The sequence below is a fragment of the Trichosurus vulpecula genome, chromosome 2, assembly GCF_011100635.1.
Source record: "Trichosurus vulpecula isolate mTriVul1 chromosome 2, mTriVul1.pri, whole genome shotgun sequence".
Lineage (NCBI taxonomy): Eukaryota > Metazoa > Chordata > Mammalia > Diprotodontia > Phalangeridae > Trichosurus > Trichosurus vulpecula.
Genome location: NC_050574.1, coordinates 134878759 through 134906509, shown reverse-complemented (window position 1 = coordinate 134906509; position 27751 = coordinate 134878759). Strand labels below are relative to the sequence as shown.

Here is a 27751-nt window from a genome sequence, read left to right as displayed (position 1 = left end):
TGGGTCAGCTCATGCCCCCTTTGTCTGAACCTGCCACGAGTTAGTTATCTCCTCTGAATGCTGTCAGCCGACGCATCGCCCTGTAGGCAGAGTGAGTCGAAGATCTCACAGGTGATCGGGAGCCTTGCTTTATTTAGTTCTTTTTTGGGGAAAACTAGCTGCAGCTGTTTCAGGCCAGGTTGTGGAGAGCCAAGGAAGTTCAGAGGAAAAGGAATTGCCTGCCCGGGAAGTTGCTGCAGTTTCCAGAAAGTAACTGGATTCCGACTAAACCAGTTCTCTCTCGGCCAGTGTAGGGGATTGCGCTGGCCAAGCCATGGCCCGCTGGCTGGGGAAGGCGGCATCTTGCCTCTATCCGCTAAGAGGCGGCCCCGGGCGCGGTGCCCACGGGAGGAGGGCTGTGTGGGGGGCGGGCCAGCCGGAGGGGCTGTCCTCCCCTGCGGTGACGTTCCCGGCAGGGGCTCTGCTTCTTCCAAGGCGCCCTCGCAGTGGTCGGCTGTGGGTCCCGGGAGATGCTGCTGTTGCTGCTGCAGCCCTACTGCACTCCGCACAGTTGTTAAGGGAGCCCGGGATCCTGGGGCCATGCAGCCCCGGTCTCTGCAACCCGGAGCGGCGCTCGCTGCGCTCCTCACCGCAGTCTTGACTTGGCCGCGGGAAGGAGGGAGCCGTCTCCTGAGTGGTGAGATCCCCGCTTCTCCTTGTCCCTGGGGTGCATAGCGGCCTGTCCCCGCTAATTCCCCGCCCTGGTCAAGCAGCCCAGACTTCCTGGGGTCCGGGAAGTCCCCTGTGCTAGGATGGGGCGAGTAGAGAGAAACTGGGGTTTCCCCTGAGGGTCCAATCTTTCTTAATTCAGCAAGATTCCCTTTACCCCTATCTGGAGGGCGCATAAACCAGGTAGGACAGAAAGCGAACCTGTGCCCCGACGGGCTCCTTTCAGCCCGCGATTTGAGCTGCCGGGGCCAATCCTGACCTTACTCAAACCTACTCAAGCAACCCCCGAAAGGCGGGGTGCCTCCCGTAGCATCTCTTAGTTCCATTGCCTGTGTTCCCCAGGATTTGTCTTAACTCTTGGAGGTGGGATAGGCAGATTCCTTCCACTAAAATATTTAGGCTTAGAGATCGGAAAAGGGCTATAGTTATGGGAACCAACCCCGCCTGATTCCCGGGGATGACTCGCTCTCTTTGCTTCCTTCCTTCTGTCGCTTCATTCCAGCTTCGGACTTGGACCTCAGAGGAGGTATAGCGCTCTGGCTTCTTGCCTTTTCGAATATAATTTTGCATGCCCGGGGGGGGGGGTGGGGGAGGGGGGAGGGGGAGGAGGAGGAGGAGGAACATAATTCACTTTATGCAGAACTCTTCCGTGGAAGCTGGTTCCTCTATAAGACTAACAAAGAGAGCCAGAAGAAAAGAATAAACAGATAGCAACTCCTTTTCAGTCATCCCCAGCCAAATAGACCTTGACTTAACCACCCAAATTCAAAACATGTCATAAGTAATCCGAAATCATTCATATTTTGAGTCGGGTGATAGGATCTGAAGTAGGGAAAGACTTTTCTATATGTGCTTGGATCTGTATTGCATAGCCTTCATATTTTCATATCTTGCGGGGGCGGGGGGTGGGCGGCGGATAGCTAGATGGTTTAGATCGATTTGTAGAGGTCAACATTACTCTGACTTCTTAGGATGGAAAGGAAACTAAAGTCAGGAAGCTGGCCCAGATGATCAAGGTCTGATCCAGCTCTGATTCAGATGAATAGTTTTTATTCCCTGAACCCACACCAGCTGGCAGCCCAGACGTGTGTCCCAACAAAACTGGGGAGATAAAACTGAATTGGGAATTTAGAACTTCCATGGATAATTCACAGACAATTGAAAGCTGACGACAATCAGCTCAGTCTCAGATTGTTAAATTTCTGGATTAGCCCGGCCTGTTTCTGACAATTCTTTCCTCCATTCACCTGTCTACTTTTGGGAAATGCCACAGTCCAAACTCTAATCCCGTACACAAACCTACTCCATAACAATCGGAAGATGTTATTACTCAGCCTCTGGCTGAACACATCCAGGGGTGGATAGCTCATTCCTTGGCGAAGCATCTCATTCCTTTACGCAGCATGCTGGGCTGAAAAGAACGTTGAACTGGTAGTCAACAGAACTGAATTCTAGTCTTCTCTCTGCCTTACAAGTTACTTACATTCCTGAGTGTGTCTTTTCATCTGTAGAAACAAGTGTTATGCTAGATAACTTCTAAGTTTCCTTCTAACTAACAATCTGATGAATTGTTGGACCTAACTCATTGTTACAAAGATCCCTACTGAGTAGTAGTGTCTGAAGGGAGTTAGGGAAAGGCAGAACCAAAAGGGATCGGAACTAGGGAGGAGGGGAAGGGGAGAGCACTGCACTCAGAAACACTTTAAAACTTGGTTCTGCTGTCTATCACATATGGGATCTTGATGGAGCATCTCCATTTCTCTGACCCTCAGTTTCCTCTCCAGTAAAATGAAGGAGTTGGACCAGATTAGGAGTTCTTAACCTTTTAGTTCATGTGACTCCTTTGGCATTCTGGTTAAAACCTACGGACCCCTTCTCAGAATAATGTTTTGTTGTCTATGTTCATAATAGGCAGCTACTGGCACAGTGGATAGTGGGCTGGACCCCAGGGCCAGGTCAAGAAGATCTGAGTTCAAATCCTGACTCAGGTACTTTTTAAGCTGTGTGAACTTTCAAGCAAGTCACTTAACATCCCCTGCCTCAGTTTCCTCAACTGTAAAATGAAGACAATAATAGTACTAACCTCCCAGGAATGTTGTGAGGATCAAATAAGATAAAATCTGTAAAGCATTTTGCAAACTTCGAAGTGTTATATAAATGCTGGTTATTCTAATAGAAGGAAATACTAAAACTTAGTTAAAGGTTAGTGATATTAAAGATGAGATTTTTCTCCAACTTCATAAGTTCCCTGTAATCAAACTAAGAATCCCTGGACTAGATGGTCTCTATGGTCCTTTCCAATCTTTGATCTGATGTGAAACTCAAATCAACTCCTTGTTTAGAGTATTTAGCGAGATATTAGAGGAGAGGGGACAGCTAGAGAGGAAAATTAGGAGGCTGCTGGATTGCCTGTGGATTTCATTTTTCAGTCCTATGAAGATTTATCTATCCTTAGTGCAGATAAAGGATTTGGCTGCATGCAAACACCTTGTCCTTGTTTTCTGGTAAGGTGGGTTGTATGATTGGGTAGTGCTGCCCCACTTTTGAAGCAGATTAGGGCAGCCATGTCAATAAACTATGAATTTCCTAGAGATGGAAAGAACTGGGTTGTGGAACCCAATTTCTTTCTCTTTCTCAGTGGCTACAATTTACACTCATACCTCAAGGCTTAGCTCTTAGACTACATGGCCTTAATCTCTTGAAAAGACTCTTTTTTTCTTCTTTACATGCTCTTGGAGTAAAATATCAGATACTTCTGTGCTCTGTGATGTGGAAGCATTTCAAATATAATGATGTTTCAGTGAGGCAGCACGAGACAAGCGCTGGAAAGAATACTGGATTTGGAGTCAAATGATCTGAATTCTAAAGCCTCAATTTCCTCATCGATAAAATGAGAGGGTTGGACTAGATGGCCTCTAAGGTCCTTTTTAATTCTAAATCAACGATTATGCTGTTCTTTGATAAAGATTTGTACAGGAGCAATATGTCAGTGAAAGATGAATGACAGCCCTCAGAAGAATCTTTGTCACTTAATTTTTAAATTTTTTATCACTATCTTTTGTTTTTAACATTACCTTAATTGTCAAATGCATCCCTTCTCACTCCCTTACCCAGCAAGTCATCCTTTGTAACAAAAAATAAAGAGGAAAGGAAAGGGGGAAGCAGTTCAGAAAACTAACCCTCATCTTACATTTAGAGTTGGGAGAGGCCTTAGAGGTATTGAATCCAACCCTTTCAATTTACAGGTGAGGAAACTGAGGCCCAGAAAGGCTAAATGACTTTTCTAGAATCATATGTCTGATAAATGTCCAAAGCAGGATTTAAGCCTGAATCTTCCTAACTTGTAGTCCTATACTTTATCTTGCTGCCTCTCAGATTTTTTTGGTTTTTTTCCAACTGCATTGCTATAATTATTGTGTATATTCAATCAACAAACCAATCAACAAGGATTTATTCAGCACTTACTGTGTGCCAGGCAAGCACTGGGGAATACAAAGAAAGCCAAAACAACCATAATTCCTCTCTAGCTCTGCCTACTTCATGTGTTTCAGTTCTTCTAAGTAAGTCTTTCTATGCTTCTCTGGATACTTCATATTCATTATTTTCTACTGTGCAGTAATATTCCATTACATTCATGTACCACAATCTGTGTGGCCATTCCCTAGTTAATGGGCATCTACTTGGTTTCCAATTTTCACTACCACAAATTATGCTGATATGAATATTTTGATACATGTGGGACCTTTCTGTCTTTGACCTCCTTAGGGTGTATGCCTTGTACCCACTACCTCTTTTAGAGAGATGGTCTTAATCATCTCAGGATATAGTCAGGTGGTATGTATCACATTAGCTCACTGGGACAACCTAAGCCTAGTTCCATTAGGCCATGTTGAAGGATAAGCCTTATGTAGCAATGTACTTTTTTTTTTCAGGGTGGTAGGCAGGGCAATTGGGGTTAAGTGACTTGCCCAAAGTCACACAGCTAGTAAAAGTGTCAAGTGTCTGAGGCTGGATTTGAACTCAGGTACTCCAGGGCTGGTGTGCCACCTAGCTGCCCCCAGCAATGAACTTTGATCGCTCCTTTCCTTTAACTCCTCCTCTAGAGATAAGACTCTGGTAATAATCGACTATCAATAAATAAGTATTCATTGAGCACTTACTGCATGCAAGCCACTGTTCTAGGTGCAGGGAGGGAGTGGGGAAGGGGGGCTATAAGCGTAATGAATGAAATAATCCCTACTTACAATCTAATGATAACAATGAGAACATATATAAATGTAAAGTCGACGTATACATGAACCTCCAATCCTACTTTGTAAGATGGAGGGTATTATGTTTGACTTCTCAGTGAGCCTCCTGACTCAAGGGATCATTAATCACATTCATTCATTTTGATTGTTGGAATCTCCTGAGACTCCACCGTGTCACCAAAGAGAGAACTGCTTCCCTTTGGGTGAGATTGTGAAATCTCCTCCATCTGTGCCTATTTCAAGGAATAGCCATTCTGCTTTTCAGGAATCTCTAATGGAATGAAGTCATGTTTCAGAAACCAGAGGTAGGGTCCTTACATAATGGAAGCAGAGGACTTTCAATCACTGCATCCTTAGCCTGGATGTGTAAGCTCAGTCCATGAGTCAGCAGTGTGATGGGGCTGCCAAAAAAGCTAATGAGATCTGAGGTTGTATTCAGTTCAGTCCAACTCAGCAAACAATTACTCAGTGCTTGCCATGTGCTGAGCACTGTGCAAATGCTGGAGACATAAGACTGAAAAGTGATGTGGATCCTGACTGCTACGGAGCACCTTACGGTCTAGTTGGAAGATAAGACGGACATACAAACAACTAGGATAAAGGTGAAATGTAACGTGTGCACAGCAGAGCACTCAAAGAGACCATGATGAGAAGCATAAATGCCCAGAAAGGAAAGATAAGAGTTCTATACCCTGTTCTCACCAGAGCACTTCCGAAGGATTACTCCTAATACTGTATACCACATTTTAGAAGGTACACGGGAGTCTGCCCAGAAGAACTCAACCAGGGTATTTGGGGGGATCTGAAACTATGTCAGATGAGGATTTACCAAAGGAACTAAGTATGTTTAGCCTGAAGAAAAGAAGACTTAGGGGAGACACAATAACTATGTTTATTTGAAGGGTGCTCGTACAGAACAGACTTTTATTTCTGCCCAGCTCCAAAAGGCAGACCTAGGACCAACAGGTAAACTTCACAAGGAGGAAGATTTCAGCTCAACATGAGAAAGAATTGTTGAACAATTATAGCCATCCAATTATAGCACAGCCAATGGAATAGGCTGTTTCAAGTAGTCCTGAGTTTCCCGTCTGTTAAGGTCTTTAAGCACAGGTTGGAAATATCAGTGCCTTCCCTCTGTCGATTAGCTACAGTTTGGCCTGCACACATCTTGCTCGTATGTACTTGTTTGTGTGTTATCTCCCCCATTAAACTGTGAGAGCTCCTTAAGAGAAGGGATTGTCTTTTGCCTTTCTTTGTATCTTCTACTATGAGTCCATTCCTAACACATAGTAGGTACTTAATAAATGCTCGTTAACTGACTGAAAAACGAAATAATGGCAGCATTTATAGAAGGCTTTAAAGTTTATGTACATTATCTCGTTTGAACCTCAAAACCACCTTATGAAGTAAACATTCAAGATGATACCCTCATTTTACAGATGAGAAAACTGAGGTTCAAAGAGGTTAATTGACTTGCCTTTGGCTTCACAGCTGGTGTCAGAGGAAGGATTCGAAGCTGGGTTATCTAGGGAGCAGCCAGGTGGTTCAGTGAAGTAAGTGCTGAGACGGGAGTTAGGAAGACCTGAGTTCAAATTCAGCCTCAGACACCAGATGTGTGTGACCTTGGGCAAGTCATTTAATCTCATTCTGCCTCAGGCTCCTTCTCAGTAAAATAGGAATGATAATAGCCCCTACTTCCCAGGGTTGTTCTGAATTTCAAATGAAATAATAACTGTAAAGCTCCCAGAAAGTAGTAAGTGCTATGTAAATGTAGCTTTTATTATTATTATCCATTACAGTCAAGTCAAGTAAATTAATAAGAATTTATTAAGCAATACAGGTAATTGAATGAGGCATTTTGCTATGTGCTAGAGAAACAAAGAAAGGCAAAAACAGCCTCTGCCCTTAAGGAGCTTACAACCTAATGAGGGGAGGCAGCACGCAGACAGCTATGTACAAACAAGATAAACACACGCACAATTGTTGTTGAGTTGTTTCAGTTGGGTCCAACTCTTCATGACCCCTTTTGGCGTTTGTTTGGCAAAAATACTGGAGTGGTTTGCCATTTCCTTCATATATAGATAGAGATATGTACACATATACATATATGCATATATACACACGGATATATAGATATACACATACACTCATGCACATATATGGTAAATTGAAGATAATCTCAGAGGAAAGACAGTAACATTAAGAGAGATTGGGAAAGGCTTCTTATAGAAGACAGGATGTTAGCTGGGACTTGAAGGAAGCCAGGGGGTGGAGGTGAGGAGGAAAAGAATTCCAAGAGATTGCCAGCAAAAATATATGAAGTCAGAAGATGTAAAGTAATAAGAAAGGAACAATGAAGCCGGAGTCACTAGGTGGGAGGGTCGTAAGGGGTAAAAAAACAGGAATTGTCAAAAGGGGCAGGTTGCAAAGGGCTTTAAAAGCCACTGGAGTGGCTGCACTTTAGGAAGATGACTTCCTGAGTGAGGATGGACCCAAGTGTAGTGTGACTTGAAGATGAGCACTCAACCAGAAGACTATTCCAGTAGCCCAGGCATGAGGCAACAAAGGCCTGTATCAGCATAGCAGCCACGTCAAAAGAGAGCAAGGCTTGTACAAGAGATGTTGCAAAGGACAGGAGTAGCAACAGATTCCTGCAATCAAAGGAGCAATACTCAACCCAGAAGTGAACTTGGTGGGGACTCCAGGAAGGGAGAAAAGGAATCCATGGTGTAAAGGGGTGGGGAGTGGGAGAAAAAGGGTAGACATTAACTCTGAGAAGGCCACCTAGCATTGTTACCATCTGCTTTTGAACTAGGGACATCCCTTGTAAACCCTCGGAGCACTATCTCACCTGCCCCTACCTGAGGCTACTGAAGTCTGTTGTTTCTGAACTTTTCTTCCCAGGTTTATACTTTAAAATTCTGAAACCAGTTCTTTTTCTCTAGGGCAGCCAATCTGCAAGGGAGGGACTCAGAGGCCATGCTATAAAGTTGTTTACTTCCATGATGCTTCCAGAAGGGTCAGCTTTGATGAAGCCAGCATGGCCTGCCGCAGGGATGGAGGCCAGCTAGTCAGTGTTGAGTCTGAGGATGAACAGAGGTTGATAGAAAAATTCATTGAAAACCTGTTGGCTTCTGATGGAGACTTCTGGATTGGACTCCGAAGGCGTGAGGAGAACCAGGGCAACAACAGCACAGCCTGCCCAGATCTGTACATGTGGACAGATGGCAGCACATCGACATTTCGGTAAGAGTATGGAATCCAAGGGAGTGAAAAGGAATGAGACATGATGATGCCTGAAAGTAGTGGATAGGTTGTCTTAGGATTAATAATGTGCTTGTGTAGATAGATAGATAGACAGACGGACGGACATAGATGTAGATATATATCCACACATACACACACATATATATGCATATAGCGTGTGTATATGTGGATATATATCTATATGTGTGTGCACATAGATAATAATACCACCTACCTCCCAAGGTTGTTGTGAGTTTTAAATAAGATAACACCTAGCCCTTTCCTTAAAGTCTCAGTTTTCTTACCCTTTATACCCTCTGACCTACTCTCTGAACCAGTGACTCCAGCCTCGTTGCTGTTCCTTTTACATTGCTTTACGTCTTTTCACTCCACGTATTTTCACTGGCAATCTCTTCCTCCTTACCTGCACCCCCTGGCTTCCTTCAAGTCCCAGCTAAAATCCCATCTTCTATAAGAAGCCTTTCCCAGTCCCTCTTAATGTTACTGTCTTCCCTCTGAGATTATCTTCAATTTAACATATACATATGTGTGTATACAGACACATACACACACACATATATATAGACATGTGTGTATATATATATATATGTATGTTATACACACACACACACACACACACACACACACACATATATATATGTATATATATATATACATATGTATGTAAAAAGACTTCCATACCTACTAGGATATTGTGAGGATGGGGAGTCAGGTATCATTCTCACTTTGTCAACAAAATTCAGTGGGAAAGTAAGCTCTGATCTCATAAGATGTCTGGAGTCGGCTTCTGGCCCCAGTGGCAGAACTAGAACCAATGGAGTGGAAGTCATCATAGATAAGTACATTGTAGCTCAATTTTGCAAAATCCTTGTAATGAGGCACCTAAGTGGCACAGTGGATAGAGTGGCAGGTCTGGAGTCAGAATGACTCCTCTTCCTGAGTTCAAATCCAGCCTCAGACACTTACTAGTTGTGTGTAAGTTGTGTATAAACTAGTGTGTGGGCAAGTCGCTTAGCCCTGTTTGCCTCAGTTTCCTCATCTGTGAAATGAGCTGGAGAAGGAAATGGCAAAACCACTCCAGTATCTTTGCCAAGAAAACTCCAAATGGGGTCACAAAGTGCCGGACAAGACTGAAAAGTGTCTGAACAACAACCAAAATTAAATGAGCTGCTTTGTAAGGTAGGGGATTCCTTGTCACTAGAAATGTTCACGCATAGCCTAGATGATACTTCAGGGATACTATAGTTGTGATTCAAGCTTCAGGTAGCATTTACATTAAAAGACCTCTAAAACTCCTTCCAATTTTGATATTGTATTATCCTGCCAGATCCAAATGACCCACAGAACTACGAGGATATACATCCTAGCTCTCACCTTTGCCAAGACTTTTCTCTTTCCCCACCTTTTTTGCTCATATCAAATAGCAATGAGAAGGAAGTCAGCTTGCTCTTACCTGCTCAGTTAGAAATAACTGAAATTGGAAAAGACATTTCTGTATATGACTCTCCCAACCCCCGCTCCCCACCCCCACATCCTCTATATTTGCTTATTTGCCTTGCCTCAAGAAAACAGAATTTTCCCTTGGCCATTCAGTTCTGGGAGGACCACCCTAGTTCTTCCAGCTTAGTGAAATAGGAAGTCATTAAATTCTTGTTGAAATGAGCCATTTGTTTTTGCCACCTATGTGATCAGGAAGCATGGCTCTGAGGACCTGAGTTAAAATCTTAGTTTTATTACTTCCTACCTTAATGATGTCAGGCAAGTCACTTTAACCACTGACTTCTGTTTCTGAATCTGTAGAGAAAGGGATGTGGACCTACAATTTGCCTTTTAGGTCCCTTCCAACTGTAAAGCTATAATCTTTGGGGGATTTTTTCCATTTGTTTGTTTGTTTTGCCAACTTATTTAGCAGACTTGTAAGAGGCAAAAGCATATAATGGAGGGTAAAGAGCTGCTCTCTGAGTCAGAAAGACCTGAGTTTCACCTCTTACTTCTGACATGCTGGCCATGTGACCTGGGGCAAGATGATTAATCTCTCAGTGTCCCAGGCAACTATTAGTTCCAGAGAAAATGTCAATCTTCCTTAGTTGAGGAAATGAAATTACAAGTCTGGTCAAATTCAATTAGCAGGCACACTACTTGATATCAAAATGTATTATACAGCAATAATTGTAAAAAACCATTTGGTACTAGAAAAAATAGAAAAAGAAAATCAACGAAATAGGACAGATGCAGAAAGAGAGGTCAGTGATTCATGCTTTAAAAACACGAGTTAATAGAATCATTATTCGGTTAAAAAAAACTCCTGGGAAAACTTAATAGTACACTATATGATAAAAAAAAAGTTGATCTGGAGCCACACTTCACATCATATACCAGAATGAACCCAAGCTGGATCAGTGATCTAAATATTAAATAACAAATTACATAAAAGTAAAAAAAGAATATTATAACTATCTCAACTTGTAGTGGTGAAATACTTTCAACAATCAAACAGAAAAAGAATTAGAAACAAAAATTCAAGACAGATGGATTTTGCACAACAAAAATAATATCTCAAACTAAAAGAAAAAGTTGTTTAGGGAAAAATATTTGTAGTAAATATATCAAAAGATGGTCGAGACATAAAATGGTCAATGACATCAAAAATCTATAGGAAACTGGTACTTATTTTTTATACATACTCCCCATTGGGAAAATAATCAAAGGACATAACCAGACACCTCAGAAAGAAGGAAATAGAAACTGTTAATAATCCTCTGAATATGTACTCAGATTCTCTGATTATCAGAGACATACATATCAAAATAACCTTAAGATGTCACCTTATACACTCTGACATGGCAAAAAATACACCCTCCCCCCATGAAGATAAAACCCATTGTTTATCAGGTTATGGAGAAACAGGGACTTACATATTACTGGTACGACTGAATACTGTTGAAAAGTTTGGAGAACAAATTTGTTTAGACCCATCAGCTCCATTACTAGGACTTTATCACAGGAACATCATAAAAGTACCAAAGGACCCATCTGTAAAAAAAATATTCATAGCTTCTCCATCTATAATAGCAAAAAAAATGGAAACAACTCATGTTCCAGCATTTGGACAATAGTGGATATATAGTATTGTATATTAATGTAATTAATAGATTTTCATGATGCAACAAAATGATAAATATGAAATATACAAAGAATTTGAAAAGGCTAGTATGAAGTGAAAAAAAGAATGAAGAAAAAGAAGGCCACGATGGGATGCAGAATATGGAGAAGGCCTGGAAGGGAACAAAAAAAAAAGCATTTTCTTGCTTCTTGTTGTTTATTAATTCTTCTGATTCTCCCTTTGTAAAGGCTGGGGGCTTGGGAGTAAGATTCTGCCCCTTGTTTGGCCTGTCTATTTGATTGCTTATTTTTGTTGACATTTATTAAATTTACAATTTTAAAAGGCCTTTTCAATGAAAAAAACTAATTAGAAAAAAAACAGGAAATTTTCAAAATCTCCTACTTACTTCCAAAATAAGTAGCCTTGCAGATGGTCTATGATGATGTCAACCTTCTTTGCAAAGAGGTTGTGGCAAATGTCCAGTGATTGATTGTGACACATCAAGTCTAAAGTCTGTGAATATCATTTATTTCAGCTTAACCCTCATCCTATGGCATGGTCTGGAATTGTCTTAATTTCAGTTCCCTGGAGCTTGATGAGAAAGCCCAGGCTGGAGCTTTTGCAGCATCATCTCCTGTATGTCTTTATAGTTTATCTCCTTTCCTGTAGGAATTGGTATGTGGATGAGCCTTCCTGTGGGAGCGAGGTCTGTGTTGTTATGTATCATCAGCCATCAGCCCCGGTGGGCATTGGAGGCCCCTACATGTCTCAGTGGAATGATGACAGATGTAACATGAAGAACAATTTCATCTGCAAATATTCTGAAGGTAATGATTCACTACATAAGCCATGCATCAAAGTTTCCAACTTCTCTTATTTCAGAGGCAATGGGCATTAGTGGGAATTTGCATTTGTTAAGTGGATTCTTAGAATATTTATTCCAAAAAGCTAGAATTTTCAGCTTTTTGGAATATGAGAGAGAAAGAGACAGAGGGAGAGAGAGACAGAGAGACAGAAAGACAGAGAAAGAGAGAGAGAAAGTAGCTATACTTATCAATTGAAAGGTATATTCAAGAAATACTAGCGGTTAACCAAGAAAAAGGGAGAGAGGGGAAAAAAGGAATGGGAGAGGGAGAGCACAAAGTGGCCCCAACTGGTCAGGAAATATAGCGGTGGCCTGATATTGAACAGTATACTAAGGACTATAACAACCATCACAGCAAGTCAACAAGTATTTATTAAGGGCCTATATGCCAGACTTTGAGCTGAAAGGTAGATGGCCACAAACTCGGCTTGTTTCAGATGTGAGTTTTATAAAAAGGAGAATTGTAAGAGGTGTATATTCTTCTCTCCTGCAAAGCTTCAAATCAAATATAATAAGAACAGATTGTTTTCTATGTCTGTTTCTGGATCCTCTCAGAAGGAAAAGCAAACCAAGAAGGAAAGAATTGAGACAATAAATAGGTTTATCTCAATTCTGCTGGACAGAGATAATAGACATTATGGAAAGTGGACCTAAACATCCTATTCTACTCCTTAACAGGTATTTTGAATTAGATGGGTGTATTGCTCCAGATTTTCTTTTAGAATTTTATTTTTGAATTGGCTTAAGCTGCTTGAACTTCTCAAATACTCCCATCATTGCTGGCTTAGTTCCAGACTGGGGATGATTTTCAATCAGTCTTTTTCTCACCTCCAAAGCTGACTGCTTGGCCTCTATTTCACGTTATTTCCAGACAAAGCTAGAGTAGATTTTACTGGTTGGATCTAATCTGGGACAAAAATAATTTGAAGTGAATTTGAATTTATCTGCCTTTTCGACTCTAATTTTGCTTTCAAGTTGTTTTTCTTTTTTCAAGTTGTATTCACCTTCTGAGATGACTCTCTAGTTGCCCTCACATCCTACACATCCAGTTTTGTCCTGTCACTCACTGCCACAGAGAAAAGAAGTGCCTTTAGATAATGCTCATAAGTCCAAATGGACTTTGTTTGTTCAAAATTTTATCTGCTTTAAACTTTTTTGGGGAGAGAGGTGGTTGCGTTGTTTAGATTTGGGGTTTTATAAGGGTTTTTTGGAATTTGCCTTTTTTCTAAATTTTCTCTTTTTCCTTAGTCTCTGAGCATGCTTTCATTGCCAGCTTTTCTAAAAAGTATGATTACTTTTTTAACTTCTGCCTTTTCAATGTTACTTCCTTTCCACAAAACCTCTACCTGCCCTTTTTTTTTCCTCTTCTCTCCTACCCACTTCATAATTTCCAGCTCACCCAAATGAAGCCTTTCCTCCCCACCCCCAACTTTCTGGGTATCCTTCAGCCTTAAAATGATGAGTATTAGAAATCCTTCCTGTTCTTTGCAAGCATCGCAATGTTGTGGAACCAGGGCTGGAGTTAAGCATAGAGGCCTAGGTCCCTTACACTTCTTCAGTATGTGAGGCTGGGCCAATCATTTAACTCTGCAAAACCTAAAGGGCTTTATAAATGCTGTCAATCATATGAAGCAACTCCAGGTAAATGACTCTATGTCACAGAAGTAGCTGTGATTCATTCTTTGTAAACTGGAGCTAATAATATGTTTACTACCTATCTCAGGGGGTTATCCTGAAGAAAGTTTTCCATCAACCTTAAAGTGTTACATAATTTTGAGTTTTCATCATCATTATTATTATTATTGGGACTGTCCTGGTTAACCTGGCCACCTCATCTTCAAGGAAAAGTTGGTATGTAGCAGAGAGTATGGCATTTAATAGGTTCTATCCCCCCCTGCCCCAAGAAATATGTCAGCTCTGTGTGTCTGTGTGTATGTTAAGATAGTTAGATATAAAAGTCATTCTCGATTTCCTGCCATTTCTCAATGGTACATGAGTCTGTGCATAATTATTAGTCTAACCTAATGGTCTAGCCAAAGGTATATCCTAAATTCAGTATTTGTTACTATTTACACTGATATCAGATCATAGGATTTAGAGCTGAAAAGGACCATCAGTCCAAACCCTTTACAGGTGGGGAAACTGAGTCTCACAGTGATGAGGCGACTTGGCCAAGGACACACAAGCAGCCTGGTGCAATAGATAGACACTGGATTTCAGGTCACAAAGAGCTGAGCTCAAGTCTTAAGTCAGGGACTTCCTAGCTCTGTGGCCATAGCCAAGTGACTTGAACATCTCAGCTTCCCCATCTGTAAAATGAGAGGGTTATACTCAGTCGGCATCCTTCTAAGACTGTGGTCCTGTGATAGCAGAACTGGGACTCTTTCTGCTGTCCCAGAAGTTATAAGCAGGAGGAAGTTCTTTTGTTTCGTTCTAATTGATTTCACCCAGATGACACGAAAAGTCAATCTTGTTCTGCTTTATTTTCTTCAGAGAAACCAATCCTGGCAGCTACTTCTGTGATATGGAGTCATCTACCTGGAGGTGAGTTAGCTGCTTCATATTTAAGACTGATAGCATTTATAAAGCCCTTTAGGTTTTGCAGAACACTTCTACAAATATAAACCTTATAGGATTTTCACAACCCCATGAGAAGATGTGCTATAATTATCCCCCTTTGACAAATGAAAAAACTGACACCAAATGAGGTTACATGATTTGCCCAGAGTCACACAGCTAGTAAGCTTCTGGGGCAGGATTTGAACTCAGGTCTCCCGACTCCAGGATTAGAGCACTATTCACTGTGCCATTTAGCTGCTGTCATTTCACTATGGAACTACAAGCCCTCCTTCAAAGGATTCAAAACCAGCTCTTCCTTGCACCAGGCCAACTTGAAGGAAATACAACAGCTATTAATCTTTTCATCCTGAAAAGAAATCATGCCACCTTTTCGGGTGCTTTAGAATCCTGGGACCTAGTTTCAAGTCCTGGCTCTTCTACGTACTAGTTGTGTGACTTTGAGAAAGTCATTTCTCTGGGCCTATTTCTCCATTAATCAAATCAAGCAGTTGGTCTAGATTAGTCCCCAATGAGGCCCAACCAGATTAAAATATAACTGGGAAATATTTAATAAAATAAGTAGAAAATACAATAAAACATAAATAGTATTATGTTTTAAAACTAAGTCAATATGCAGCCCAAAGGGATCCTTATGTATGGTTTGGAAGTCCCTATTTCTTTTTTTTTCCTTAATAGTATTTTATTTTATTTTTCTAATTACATGTAAAGATAGTTTTCAACATTCATTTTGTAAAATTTTGAGTTCCAAATTTTTCTCCCTCCTTCCTTTCCCTCCTCCCTCCCCAAGACAGCATGTAATCTGATATAGGTTATACATGTCCAATCATGTTAAACATATTTCCACATCAGTCATGTTGTGAAAGAAGAATCAGAACAAAAGGGACAAACCACAAGAAAGAGGAAACAACAAAAAAGTGAAAATAATATGCTTCAATCTGCATTCAGACTCCATCGTTCTTTCTCTGGATGTGGGTAGCATTTTCCATCATGAGTCTTTAGGAGTTGTCTTGGATCTTTGCTTTGCTGACAAAAGCTAAGTCTATCATAGTTAATCATATTTCTATCTGAATTGGATGCCACCGGTATAGATGATCTCCAAAGTCCCTTCTAGCTGTTAATCTATGGTTAAAGCCAAGCAAACATTAAATTATCTCCTTCTGGTGTTCTTTGAATGCATCTAAAAATGCTAAACAGCTGTTCAAAATATAATTAGGGTTGTTATCAGAAATTTATTCATAAACTTTGTACATGGCTCCCCAAAATGCCAACTCCAAACTCTTGAAATCATCACTAGCCAATACATAGGCCTTTCGATTTGCCATACCTAGTTGCCTCATATGTCATGTCCAGCATTTAGAACACTGCCTGGCTCTTAGTGTGTGTTTGATAAATACCTATTGACTCATGGAGTTTCAAACCTGACCCTGAAAACCTACAAATGCAGGAGCTGCCCATTAAAGCCTAGGCATCACAGAGCCCCTGCAGTGGCAAATTTAACCTCCTACTTTCCTAAAACATTTTCTTGAAATGCAAAGGTGAAGTTGCTGCCGCTTCTTTGTGTTGCCTTTATTTAGTTCTTAGCATGCTGCCATGCTGGTGATCAATAAAGATGGAAAAGGACGTTGACTTTGAGTCAGAGACCTGGGTTTGAACCCTGGCTGCATCCCATATTGTGTGATCTTGGACAAGTCAATTCACTTTTCTAGGTTCCAGGCCAGGGCTCCTTTCCAAGTCCCTCATTTGTTAAATGAAGTTTTTGGACTAGGCAATTGCTTCCAGGTTTTGTCTGCTTTTAATCTTACAATAGTATGATTGATCTCTGCCATTTTTCATGCTTTTAATTATAAATGTTTATCTAGGTGATAAAAGAGAACCAGTAACTCCAACGCCTCCAGAAAGATCCCTGAAAGAAGATGCCAATGGAACAGTTAAAGAAACCAAAGGTACACATAGGACTTTCCTGGGGAAAAGCTAATACCAGACTTCCCTCTGGTCACAGACCAGTCACAGCTGCATTTACCACTTTGCGTTTTCCATACTTGCTTAAAAATAGTACAGTAGCTTTCTCAGCTCTAACTCTTGAAGCAGAGATGTCCTAAGAAAAATCAGAAGGGCTGGACTGAAGAGGGGAAGCCAAGATGGCAAATGCATCTTCTAGGGATATGTAGGTAAACATATAGATGTAGAGAAATGAGAATTAGAGGGCCCGAGAATGAGGATTTCTCTGGGCCTGTTTCTTTATCTGTCAAATTAAGCAGTTGGTCTAGATTAGAGTATGTGGCCCATAACACTCCCAAGTGATACCCAACCAGATTAAAATGTAACTGAGAAATATTTAACAAAATAAGTAAAAATACAATAAAACATAAATAACATATGCAATAATATAATATATAAATAATTATGATAAATAATTATAAATATATAAATATAATTTTATTATGCATGATATATAAATATAATTCTAAATAATATGTGAATAATTATAATATATAATATAAATAATATATTTTAAAGAAAATGACATGCTAAGGGACAACTAGTAGCCCTTGGTATCCTCCATATTAGCATTGATCATGCTTCACCTCTTAGCTGGAATACTAAGCCCATAATTGGTCTCCCTGCTTCTAATCTCTCTCTCTGGCTTCTCTCTACCTCAGCTTCCTCCACTCTCATCTTCGTTTCACTTTGGCAACTTATGAGAGTAGTTATGCCTCCTACCTCACTGTCACTTAAAACTCCTCCACCTCCAAGATTCTAAATTCTGGAACCCCCCTCCACTGACCACAGCTTCACATCCTCCCCCTTCTCCTATAGTTTCATTTCTTCTGTTCCCATCATTGGGACGTTACTGGGACTTGGTCACAGCTCACTCACTCTCCCTGTCCAAGATAGATAATTAGCTCTTCCGCAATCTGCCTCTGTCTCTTGCTTCCTTACATTTGTGCAAATTGTCTCACATTCCTCTGCCTCCAGGAGGAAATGCCTCCACATTTCCATCCTTAAAGTCTTTCTTTTCCTTTTAGAATCTGTTTGATTGCCATTTCCTTTACAAAACCCTCCCTGATTCCCTCCCTCTCCAACCTTTTATCCCCCTTTGGTTTCTGGAAGCTTTAACTTTAATTTCATAGTTAACATACCCTAAATTGTATGGTGATTATTTCTGTAAATATCTTATCCCACTACCACTATCAATCCCTCTACCACACTTTCAATTCCACAAATGTTTATTAACTAGCTATTATCAATCAACAAACATTTCTTAAGTGCTTCTTATATGCCAGGGCATTTCCTAAGCCATAGGGATACAAAAAAAAGGCAAAGAGGGAGCCCGTATTCTGATTTGTAAGGCACCATGACAAGTAGACCCTGATGATATAAATACAACAATGAAAAAGTGCCTGCCTTCAAGAAATTTAACATTCAAGTGGTGAAAGATAATATACCTTGTAATTTAAAGAAAGACAGAGAGAAAGACACAGACTAAGACAGAGTGACAGACAGAGTTACCGAGATAGAGAGAGAGAATATATTAACAAGTGGAAAAAAAGCAGGGAAGGCTTCACAAAGGAAGTGGCCCTTGAGCTGAAGATGACAATTCTGAGATGTAGAAAGAAAGAAGGGATGCATTCTGGGCACATGGATGGCCTGTGCATGCACCGAGGCAAATGATGAAATCTTAAGGAGTCCATGCTGCCTGGCATAAAGATTGTATGAAGGAAGGTAATATGAAGTAAGACTGGAAAGTACTGTGGAACAGACTCTACATCATCTGAAAGGTCTGGCTGAGGAATTTGTATTTTACCTTAGAATCAATAAGGAACAAGTGAAGATTTTTAACCCAGGGCCATGACATGATCAGACCTGGGCCTTAGGAAGATGATTTCGGCAGCTGTGGAGTGGAGAGATGTGAAAAGAGAAAGACTGGAGGCAGGGAGACCAATTAGGCACCTATTGTAGTAGCCCAGCTAAGAGAGGATGAGCTCCTGACCTGGGATAATGCTGTCTGGTGAGGTGGAAAAAAATGGCTAGAGATGAGAGACGTTGTGAGGTTAGATTCAATAAGACCTCAGCAACTGTTCGAATTTCACCCCTGTCTCATCTTGAATATATGACCCTGTGTAAGTCACTTAAATTCTCAAGATCCCCTGGAAATTCCCAAAGAATATAAGAAGTGATACTATATTATAATATATTGCATTTGTCCTTCATTTTTGAGGAGGATCATGACATCAGGAAAAATGATGACATGACTTGCAGTTGACTTTGATTTGAGTGAGGGAGGGCTGTTATAATATATAATTATATTTCCAAAGAATATGATAATAACAATATAATAACAAGTGCTGATTTGCATTGGTCACCAGATTTTTCTCATTGGGAATTCCTTGTACCAGTGAAATAACAGGTCTGGTCCACAAAACAAGCAAACAAAAGATCTGGCAGCTATAAGGAACTGGGAGAGAAGAGATAATGAAGTTCTAAGGTTACTAACATGAGTGATTAGGATAATGGTGGTACCCTTAATAGAAATACAGATGTTTGGTTAAGGGAATCATCTATTCCATTTTAGGCATGTTGGGATTTGGGTACCCAGGTGGAACTTTTGAGCAGGCACTTGGCCATCCAGAACTAGAATACAGGAGAGAGATTAGGCCTGGACATATAGATTTAGCAGTCATCTGAATAGCAATGAGACTTGAAGCCATAGACACAGATGAGATTACCAAGGGAGAAAATTCATGCAGAAGAAGGAAGAGGACCCAGGACAGAAAGAACCATTTAATGTTATTAACCTCCATAATCACCACCCCTAACTCTAACACCAAGCTCTTTATCTTAGAAATATTTAGAAGGTACAACAATTTGGTTTATGTATCATGGGTTCTCTTCCTTCACAGTAATGACACCAACACTTCTAGTTTTCTAAAATTTGAACTTTCCTGGCAGATGGCTCCCCTCTGTATTATGAGTGTCAGCTGACCAAATGTCCCCTGCTTTCGAAGGGAAAGTGAGGAGACTCAAAGATGGGCCCTCTCCTCCCAGAAACCTGTTTACTATGAAACTAGCAAAACAGAAAGAAGATTGAAACATTGCCATTTTGAACAGCGCACATAGCAATGACGGCATGCAGACAACACAAAGTCAGAAAAGACAGCCAACAATCTGGATTAATACAGTCCAGATCCAGACAGGTCTTGATGGAATAGAATATTGGGCTGAATTTAACAAGATGAAAACTATCAAGGATGAATGTGGCAGCAAAGAGTAACAGACAGATAGATGTCCCTACAGTCAGAAGACCTGAGCTTGCATCCTGCCCCTGGCACATATTAACTATAAACCTTAGGCAAGTGACTTAGCCTCTGTTTCCCAGACAGCTTTCTAAAAACTGTCTGTCTGCATGAATAGATCAAGTTTCCTCACCAGGACCACCCCTCCCCTGCCAGATCAATGGTGTCATAGATACGACTGAAAAAAAATGTAGTTTTCCTCTTTCTAAGGTTGTTGTTGTTCCGACTCTTTGTGGACCCCCTTTGGAGTTTTCTTAGCAAAGATACTGCAATGATTTGCCATTTCCTTCTCCAGCTCATCTTAAAGATGAGAAAACTGAGGCAAACAGAATTAAGTGACTTGCCCAGGGTCACACAGCTAGTAAGTGTCTGAGGCCAGATTCAAACTCAGGAAGATGAGTCTTCTTGACTCCAGGCCCAGCCTTCTATGTGCTATAGCGCCACCTAGCTGCCCTTTTCTAAGGTTAAACGTTCCCAATTCCTTTAAACTGTCTTTATGTGACATGAGATATCAAACTCAAATAGAAATGGGGGCCACTAATCCATACATAAGAATCTCTGTGGGTCACATATTGATTTAGTTTTAAAATGTGATGTTATCTATGTTTTATTGTATTTTGCTTATTTTGTTAAATATTTTCCAATTACATTTTAATCTGGTTCAGGACCTTGTGTTTGCCACCCCTGCTCTAGACCATTCACCATGCTGGTTGCCATCCACTGGGTAAGTTTTTCCTCCCATCAAGCCTAAATTTATCCCTTTGTTTCTGGTTGTACCCTGGGGCCAAGCAGAATAAGTCTGATCCCTCTTCCAAACACAACAGCACCCCCAAAACCTGAAGACAGCTCTCGTGTACACCCTTCAGTGCTCCAGTTGAGGAAGGACATTGATAAGCCGGAAAAGTTTTTCCAGAGAACAACCAGGGTAATCAAGTCAACAAGCTTTATTAAGTGCTTACTGTATGCCAGGCACTACACCAAGCACCAAAGACACAGGGAAAAGTAAAAATATTTCCTACCTTCCAGAAACTCCTGTTCTGATAGAGGAGATAATACGTAAACAGCTATGCATAGACAGGACATGTGCAAGGTAAATCAGAGTTAACCTCAGGGGAAAAGTACTAGAAGTGGGGGGGGGGAGTGGAAGAGGAGGGTACAGTAAAGACCTAAGACCTGAGTTTTGAAGGAAGCTGGGGAAGTCAGGAAGCAGAGACAAAGAGGGAGACCATTCATCCTAGGGATGGGGGGCAGAAATCAAAAAAACACTGAGTTGAGAGAAGGAATGATGTGTAAGGAGCAGCAAGTGCAACCAGAATCACTGAATCATAGAGTATATGGACCCCGGGAGGAGTGATATGTAAGAAGATTGGAAAGATAAGAAGGGGTGAAGTTGTGAAGGTCTTTAATAGCCAAACAAAGGATTCTTTATTTCCTCCTTGAAGCAATAGGGAGCCACTGGAGTTTATTGAAGAGGTGAGTAATATGATCAGACATGCTTTAGGAAGATCACTTTAACAAGTGAATAAAGTATGGACTAGAGTAGGGAGACACTTGAGACAGGTCAACCAGAAGGCTATGGTGTAGTCTAGGTGTGAGGGGATGCAGGATATTGTCTGTATGATGTATTAGGACAGATGTTGCCGAGGTAAAAATGACAGAACTTGGCAACAGATTGGATCTGGGGGGTGAGTGAGAGTGAGGAATAGAGAATGACATCGGGGTCACAACTCTAGACAACTGGGAGGATAGGGGTAAACAAACAAACAAACAAATAAATAAATAAATAAATAAATAAGGTTTGGGAGAAACATGATGAGTTTTTTGCCCCCCAGAGTTTAAGATTTCTTCCAGAAATCCAATTCAAGACATCCAGTAGACAGTTGGAGATGAAAACTGTGGATCAGGAAAGAGGTTAGAGCTAGATAAACATACCTAAGAATCATCTGTGTAGAGATAATAATCGACTCTATGAAAGCTGATGAGTTCATCAAGTAAGATTAGTCTAGGGGAAGAAGAAAAGAAGGCCAAGGTCAGACCTTTAGAGAACATTTATGGTTAGCAGGTGTGGCCTGGATGAGAATCCAGTAAATTAGACTGAGGGGGGCAGCCAGGTGTCACAGTGGATAGAGCACTGCCCCTGGAGTCAGGAGGACCTGAGTTCAAATCCAGCCTCAAACTCTAACTAGCCGTGTGACCCCGGGCAAGTCACTTAACCCCGATTGCCTCCCAAAAATAAATAAATTAGACTGGTCAGGCAGGTCAGAGGAGAACTAGGAGAAAGCAGTTTCACTAAAACCCATAGAGGAAAGAGTATCCAGGAAAGGAGAATGATCAACAGCATCAAAGGTTACAGAGAGAGGGTAAAGAAGGATGAGCATCACCAGGAAAAGGCTTGACTTGGCAATTAAGAGATCATTGATAACTTTAGAAAGAGCAGTTCTGACTGAATAATGAGGTTGGAAGCCAGAATGTAGAGAGCTTAGAAGAGAATAAAAGGAGAGGAAGCAGGGACACGAATTATGGACAACCTTCTAAGGAGTCTTAAGTACAAAAGAGAGGACACACCTATGGGATGGTAGCTACTGGGGATGGTTGGATCAAGTGAGAGTTGTTTAAGGATAAGGAAGACATGAGCTCGTTTGTAATCAGCAGGGAAATAGCCAGTAGGCAGAGAGAGATTAAAATTAGTGAAAGAGTAGGGATGACAGAGGGGGAGATCTGCTGAACCAGATGGGATAGAATGGGATTTCCTGGGCATGTAGAGGGTTTCAACTTAGCAAAGAGAAGGGATGCCTCTCATATGAGACAGGGATGAAGGAGGTGAAATGAAGAGGGAAGGAAAAAGGAACAATGTGCCAAGCACTGTGCTAAATGCTTTACTAATACTATGCCATTTGAGGAGGGGGCTCTTGTTGAATGGCCTTCATTTTCTCTGTGAAGTATAAGGCAAAGTTCTCGATTGAGAGTCTGGTGGGGACAGAGTGCTATGGGAGTTTTGAAAGGGGATGAAAAGGTTTGGAACAGCCCCTGGTGAGTGGACTAGTGAATTAAAGGGAAGCCCATGTTAGATGTGAATAGAATGAAGGAGCCAAGGGTTTTCACTTGAAGAAGAGAAGATTCAAGTATTTGGATGACTGTCATATTAAAGGGTTAAACAGTGTGTTTGTTATGTTTGACCCCAGAGGGCAGAACAAGGAGGAATAAGTGAAAATTGCAAAGAGGCTAATTTAGGCTTGATGGAAAGAAAAACTTCCTAATTACTATGTATGTGTATGTATATATACATACATACATATATATACATACACACAGATACACACACACATATAAATAAAAACACATATAAAAACACGTTTATATATGTATATAGTTTAACTTATATATATGGAATTCCAAATATACTATATATCTTGTATATGTGAAATTAATATATACATGTATATGTATACCATACATATACATACACGTAAATATTGTATATGTGTGGTATACATATATGCCTACACACACGTGTGTGTGTGTGTGTGTGTGTATGGAATTGAATCCCTCGGGAGGTCATGGACCTCACCCTTATTCAGGTCTTCAGGCCAAATGACCATTTGTCAGGTATGTCTTAGAGAGGATTCTTTTTCAGATGTGGCTTAAACTAGGTAACTACTAAGGTCCCTTCCAACTCTGAAATTTTGTAAAAGGCCTTTCTTTTTCTTAAAGAACATACCAAATTTACAAATATTGTTAATGTGTATTCATCTCTCCAGGGGCTGAAATGAATCTTGCCTACATCCTTATTCCCAGCATTCCCCTCTTCCTTCTTCTGGTGGTCACCACAGTCATATGTTGGTTATGGATCTGTGGCAGGAGGCAAGTAAAATTATCATACTTCATGGAAATGTGTGTGTTAACTACATAAAAGCACCCTTTCCCTACTTATCTTTGAAGTTAAAAAGTATCACTGGTTATTTAAGAAAAAGCTGAGGAAGCATCACTCCAGAAGACAGCATTCCAAATTTGAAAACAAATCCCCAAGTGTACTCCAAGAAGCCAAATGAGCTAACAATTGTTTTCATTAACTGGGATCATGACAGTTCTCTCTTTTTGACCCTTTGTGTTAAGTTTTGTCTCTTTAATGTGATTATACATTCCTTAAAAGCAATTACAGTGGTATAAATTTCTTTGGTATTCTCGCAGTGCCTTGTAAAATTCTTGATACATAATAATCAATGTATAGATAATGAATGAATTGGTATAGATAATGAATGAATTGGTATAGTAACCAGCACACTAGTTTTAGAGTTGGTGGGCCAGGGTTCAAATCCTGGTTGTACTACTTACTACTGACATGAGACTTGGACTAGACTACTTAATCCTTAAGGTTCCTTCCAATTCTATCTCTGTGATCCTAAGACCTACAAAGGCTGTCCCTTACGCTAGTGTATGTCTCCTTGGCTGAAATGTAAGCTCTTTACAGGAGTCATGTTTTGTACTTCTCCCTATCCTTCACAGTGCCTGGCCCGGTGCTAGGAACATGGCAGGCAGTAGATGAATTCTAAAGAAATGAATGAATGAATTGGTTGTGCCAAAGCATGATCACAAAACTCTGAAGCTAAGACACTTACTTCAGAAAGAATCCCTGAAGTCCATTTGGAGTGATTTCTTTTTTAATTGGGTATGCAACAGTCACAAAATAGCCAACTTGATCTGTAGAGAATACTCTAATGATTACATTTTGATTACCCTAATGACTATATTAGTGTAGTAGTCTACTCAGTGAGGGAAAAAAAGGTTATTTATTCCATTTGGCAGAGAGAAAATGGAAACTTGGGTTAGGGGATTTACTTTTGAGCTTCTTTTTTATGGGTTTTTTTTTAATTTAGCTTCTTAATAAGATTGACTTCATATAATGATTTTTCAAAGTTCTAGTGGAAGTCTTTACTTCAAAAGTCAATAAAGCAACTGAAATCAGACCTTTATTTCCAAAAAATAGAGTTCAACATCAAAAATTGCACTTAATGTTTTCAAATTAATTATTCCACTCTGATTTCCTATCATTTCCTCTATTCACCACTCTATCAGGATTCAGGCTTTGTGCTTCTTATTTGAAGGAACGTGATGCCTATCCTATACGTCCATCCCATACGAATCTTGTCTGCGAATGAATTAATAATATAAATAAATATTTAGTAAGGATTTATTGTGGGCAAAGCACTGTGCTAAGTTCTAGAGATACAAATAGAAGAACAAGATTGTCCCTGTTCTCAAGGAGCTCACATGCTAATAGAGTTAGATAATGCACATGGGAGGTTTCAACTGCAAGTCAGATGGAAAGGTCCAGTCATTCTTAGGGTACGGGGGTGAAGTAGAACAGGATACATCTTCTGTAGTGTTATTTCCATTGATAAAACCATATCCATTTCTGATGCTGAACCATTTGATAGTGCCAATAATTTTAGTGTCAAGGATTTTGTTTTCTGAGTTTTCAGTAGCTGTGGCTGCCTCATAGGTTGGAATATCAGCACCTACAGAGACAGTTGCCAGGTTACAACTTTACAAAGGTTACCTCCCTGGAGAATTACTTCAGGGACTGGGCTATAAGGAGAGCCAGTGCTCTGTACAGGCTCCTGGACACAAGGCCCTGGGCTTTTCCACTAGGGTCTGAGGGAAAGTGGCATTTGAGGTGGTCATAGTGGTTTGACCTGGCTGGCACATACAAGAGCTGTCTATTCTCTGAGATTGAGAATATGATACACAGTAGGTAAGGGACTCTTTCAGCAATTGTCTCTCCATAATTCCCAACCTTTCCCCTTCAACGAAGTTTTTTCATGTAATTGAAATCTTGAGTTAATCCTCAAAATCACAATTCCCCTCAAATATACCCCATGCCAACCCATTGCCTGAGTGGCCTTTGGTAGAAGAACATAGCAGCATCTCCTGTTGGACCGGAAATAATAAGCTGGTTTATTTTATTTACAGGAAACGAGAGCAGACAGAGAGCACAAAGGAACCAAACATTTGGCCAGCCCCCCACAGAAGGAATAGTCCTGACCTAGAAGTTTATAATGTCATAAGAAAGCAAAGCGAAGCAGATTTAACCGAGCCTCGGCCAGACCTGAAGAACATTTCATTCCGGGCCAGGTCTGGAGGAGCCACTCCCAATGACTTATCTTGTGACTATGACAACATAGTAGTGAATCCCTCTGAGAGTGGCTTTGTGACTCTGGCGAGCATGGAAAGTGGATTTGTGGCCAACGACATCTATGAACTATCCCCTGAGAGGATGGGGAGGAACAAGGAGTCTGGCTGGGTGGAAAATGAAATCTATGGTTATTAGATAACCTGGGAAAGTCTAAACTTACAACAAAGTAGAAAAGAAAGAGAAAAAATGTTCCTACTTTGTATAAAACTGGCAGAACTGGAATAGGGCTGACATCTGAACACTTGGATGGACCTGCGGTCTCATGGATATGCGGAATCCCTCCACCCCTGAAAATCTCAACTTCACTGTGCTTGCCCATCCTGTGCAAGTATTGCTTATGTCCTCACTTAAATCTGCCATCGGGGGGTCCACCCAACATGACAGGGACCTTTCTCTGGTTCTCTTGGTTTTGTAAGGATAGCAGCAGAGCATGCAAACTGTGCATCAGTTACATAGCTCTACGTGACCAGCCCATTTTTTTTCCAATCATACATTTTTCTGATAACATCTTTTGCACTGCTTCTTCTGCACAATTGCTTACTCATCCTGTGTTGCAACCTGCTCATGCCCATACCATGTACTTCTCCACTGGCCTTTTGGGTGATCTGCAATTTCCATTTTTTGGAAACAATAGTATTCCGCGACTCACAGCCGTACAATACCACCAAGAGAATATTGATGTTAAAAAAAATGGGCCTTTGTTTCAGGGAAAAGCTCAGGGTCATTAAAAGAATAGTGCAATTTTCCAAAGGCAACCCAGCCCAGTCACCACCCCTCTTGGGCCCAGCTTATTTTTCAGTTGCAGTGTCTGTCTAAGATACATCTACTTATGGATGACGTCTGTGGACTGTCCATCCAACAAATTATCACAATTCAGACAAAAGGCATTTTTTAATCTGCTAGGTTTTTCCTGAATGAGTGGTTAAGTCAAAGACTTAACATTCCAGACCTTGATGAAATCAGCAGAATGGCACCCATTCATACCTCCATATTGGTGGTAAATACATTTGGCAAGCATAAACTTCCTGGTTCATGCTTTGTTTGATATAAATTAGAGAGTCATTGAACAAAGTTATTTCTGATATTGCAAATTTCAAGGAGTCTTGTATGAATTTGACAAATGCATGGTGCCTGGCATGAGAAAAACCAGTTCAGATACAGAAACAGTGGACAGATTTCTTCCTGGTTGTCAAGATTTTGTTAGCTCCTCTGATCCCAGTGTTCCCTACCAGGGTAGGTTCTAACCTCATGTTAATCAGAGAGCAGCAATGGTGGTGATAGATAGTAGAGGTTGGGAAATTTCCTTCTGGGTTATTTTTTGTGGCTCTGGACCATGGCACAAAAATGAATTGCACGTATACAATCATGAAAATACATTAGCTTGCTGTCTTTCTTATTTTTCCCAGTGCACATGTGGGAGTATCAGAAGCTGATTGTATGAAAGAATATTCCCTTATCTGTATGTCCCACAGAACAAGAATGAAATAAAAG

At 40.7% G+C, this 27751-nt stretch overlaps 1 protein-coding gene across 1 annotated transcript; it reads left to right on the top strand.

Moving 5' to 3' along the window:
- Positions 1-509: 509 nt before the first annotated feature.
- Positions 510-27751, top strand: LAYN (layilin). Its single transcript, XM_036742730.1, has 7 exons — positions 510-676; positions 7904-8204; positions 11998-12155; positions 14687-14737; positions 16633-16716; positions 23826-23928; positions 26038-27751. Exons 1-7 carry the CDS (start codon positions 580-582, stop codon positions 26393-26395), a joined length of 1152 nt encoding a protein of 383 aa, XP_036598625.1. The 5' UTR covers positions 510-579; the 3' UTR covers positions 26396-27751.

Bases quoted from the DNA above. Each gene is read 5' to 3' on its own strand.
- LAYN (XM_036742730.1), top strand. From the start codon at position 580: ATGCAGCCCCGGTCTCTGCAACCCGGAGCGGCGCTCGCTGCGCTCCTC. The intron at 14,738-16,632 runs GTGAGTTAGCTG...ATGTTTATCTAG, and splicing joins ATGGAGTCATCTACCTGGAG to GTGATAAAAGAGAACCAGTA. The intron at 23,929-26,037 runs GCAAGTAAAATT...TTTTATTTACAG, and splicing joins TTATGGATCTGTGGCAGGAG to GAAACGAGAGCAGACAGAGA.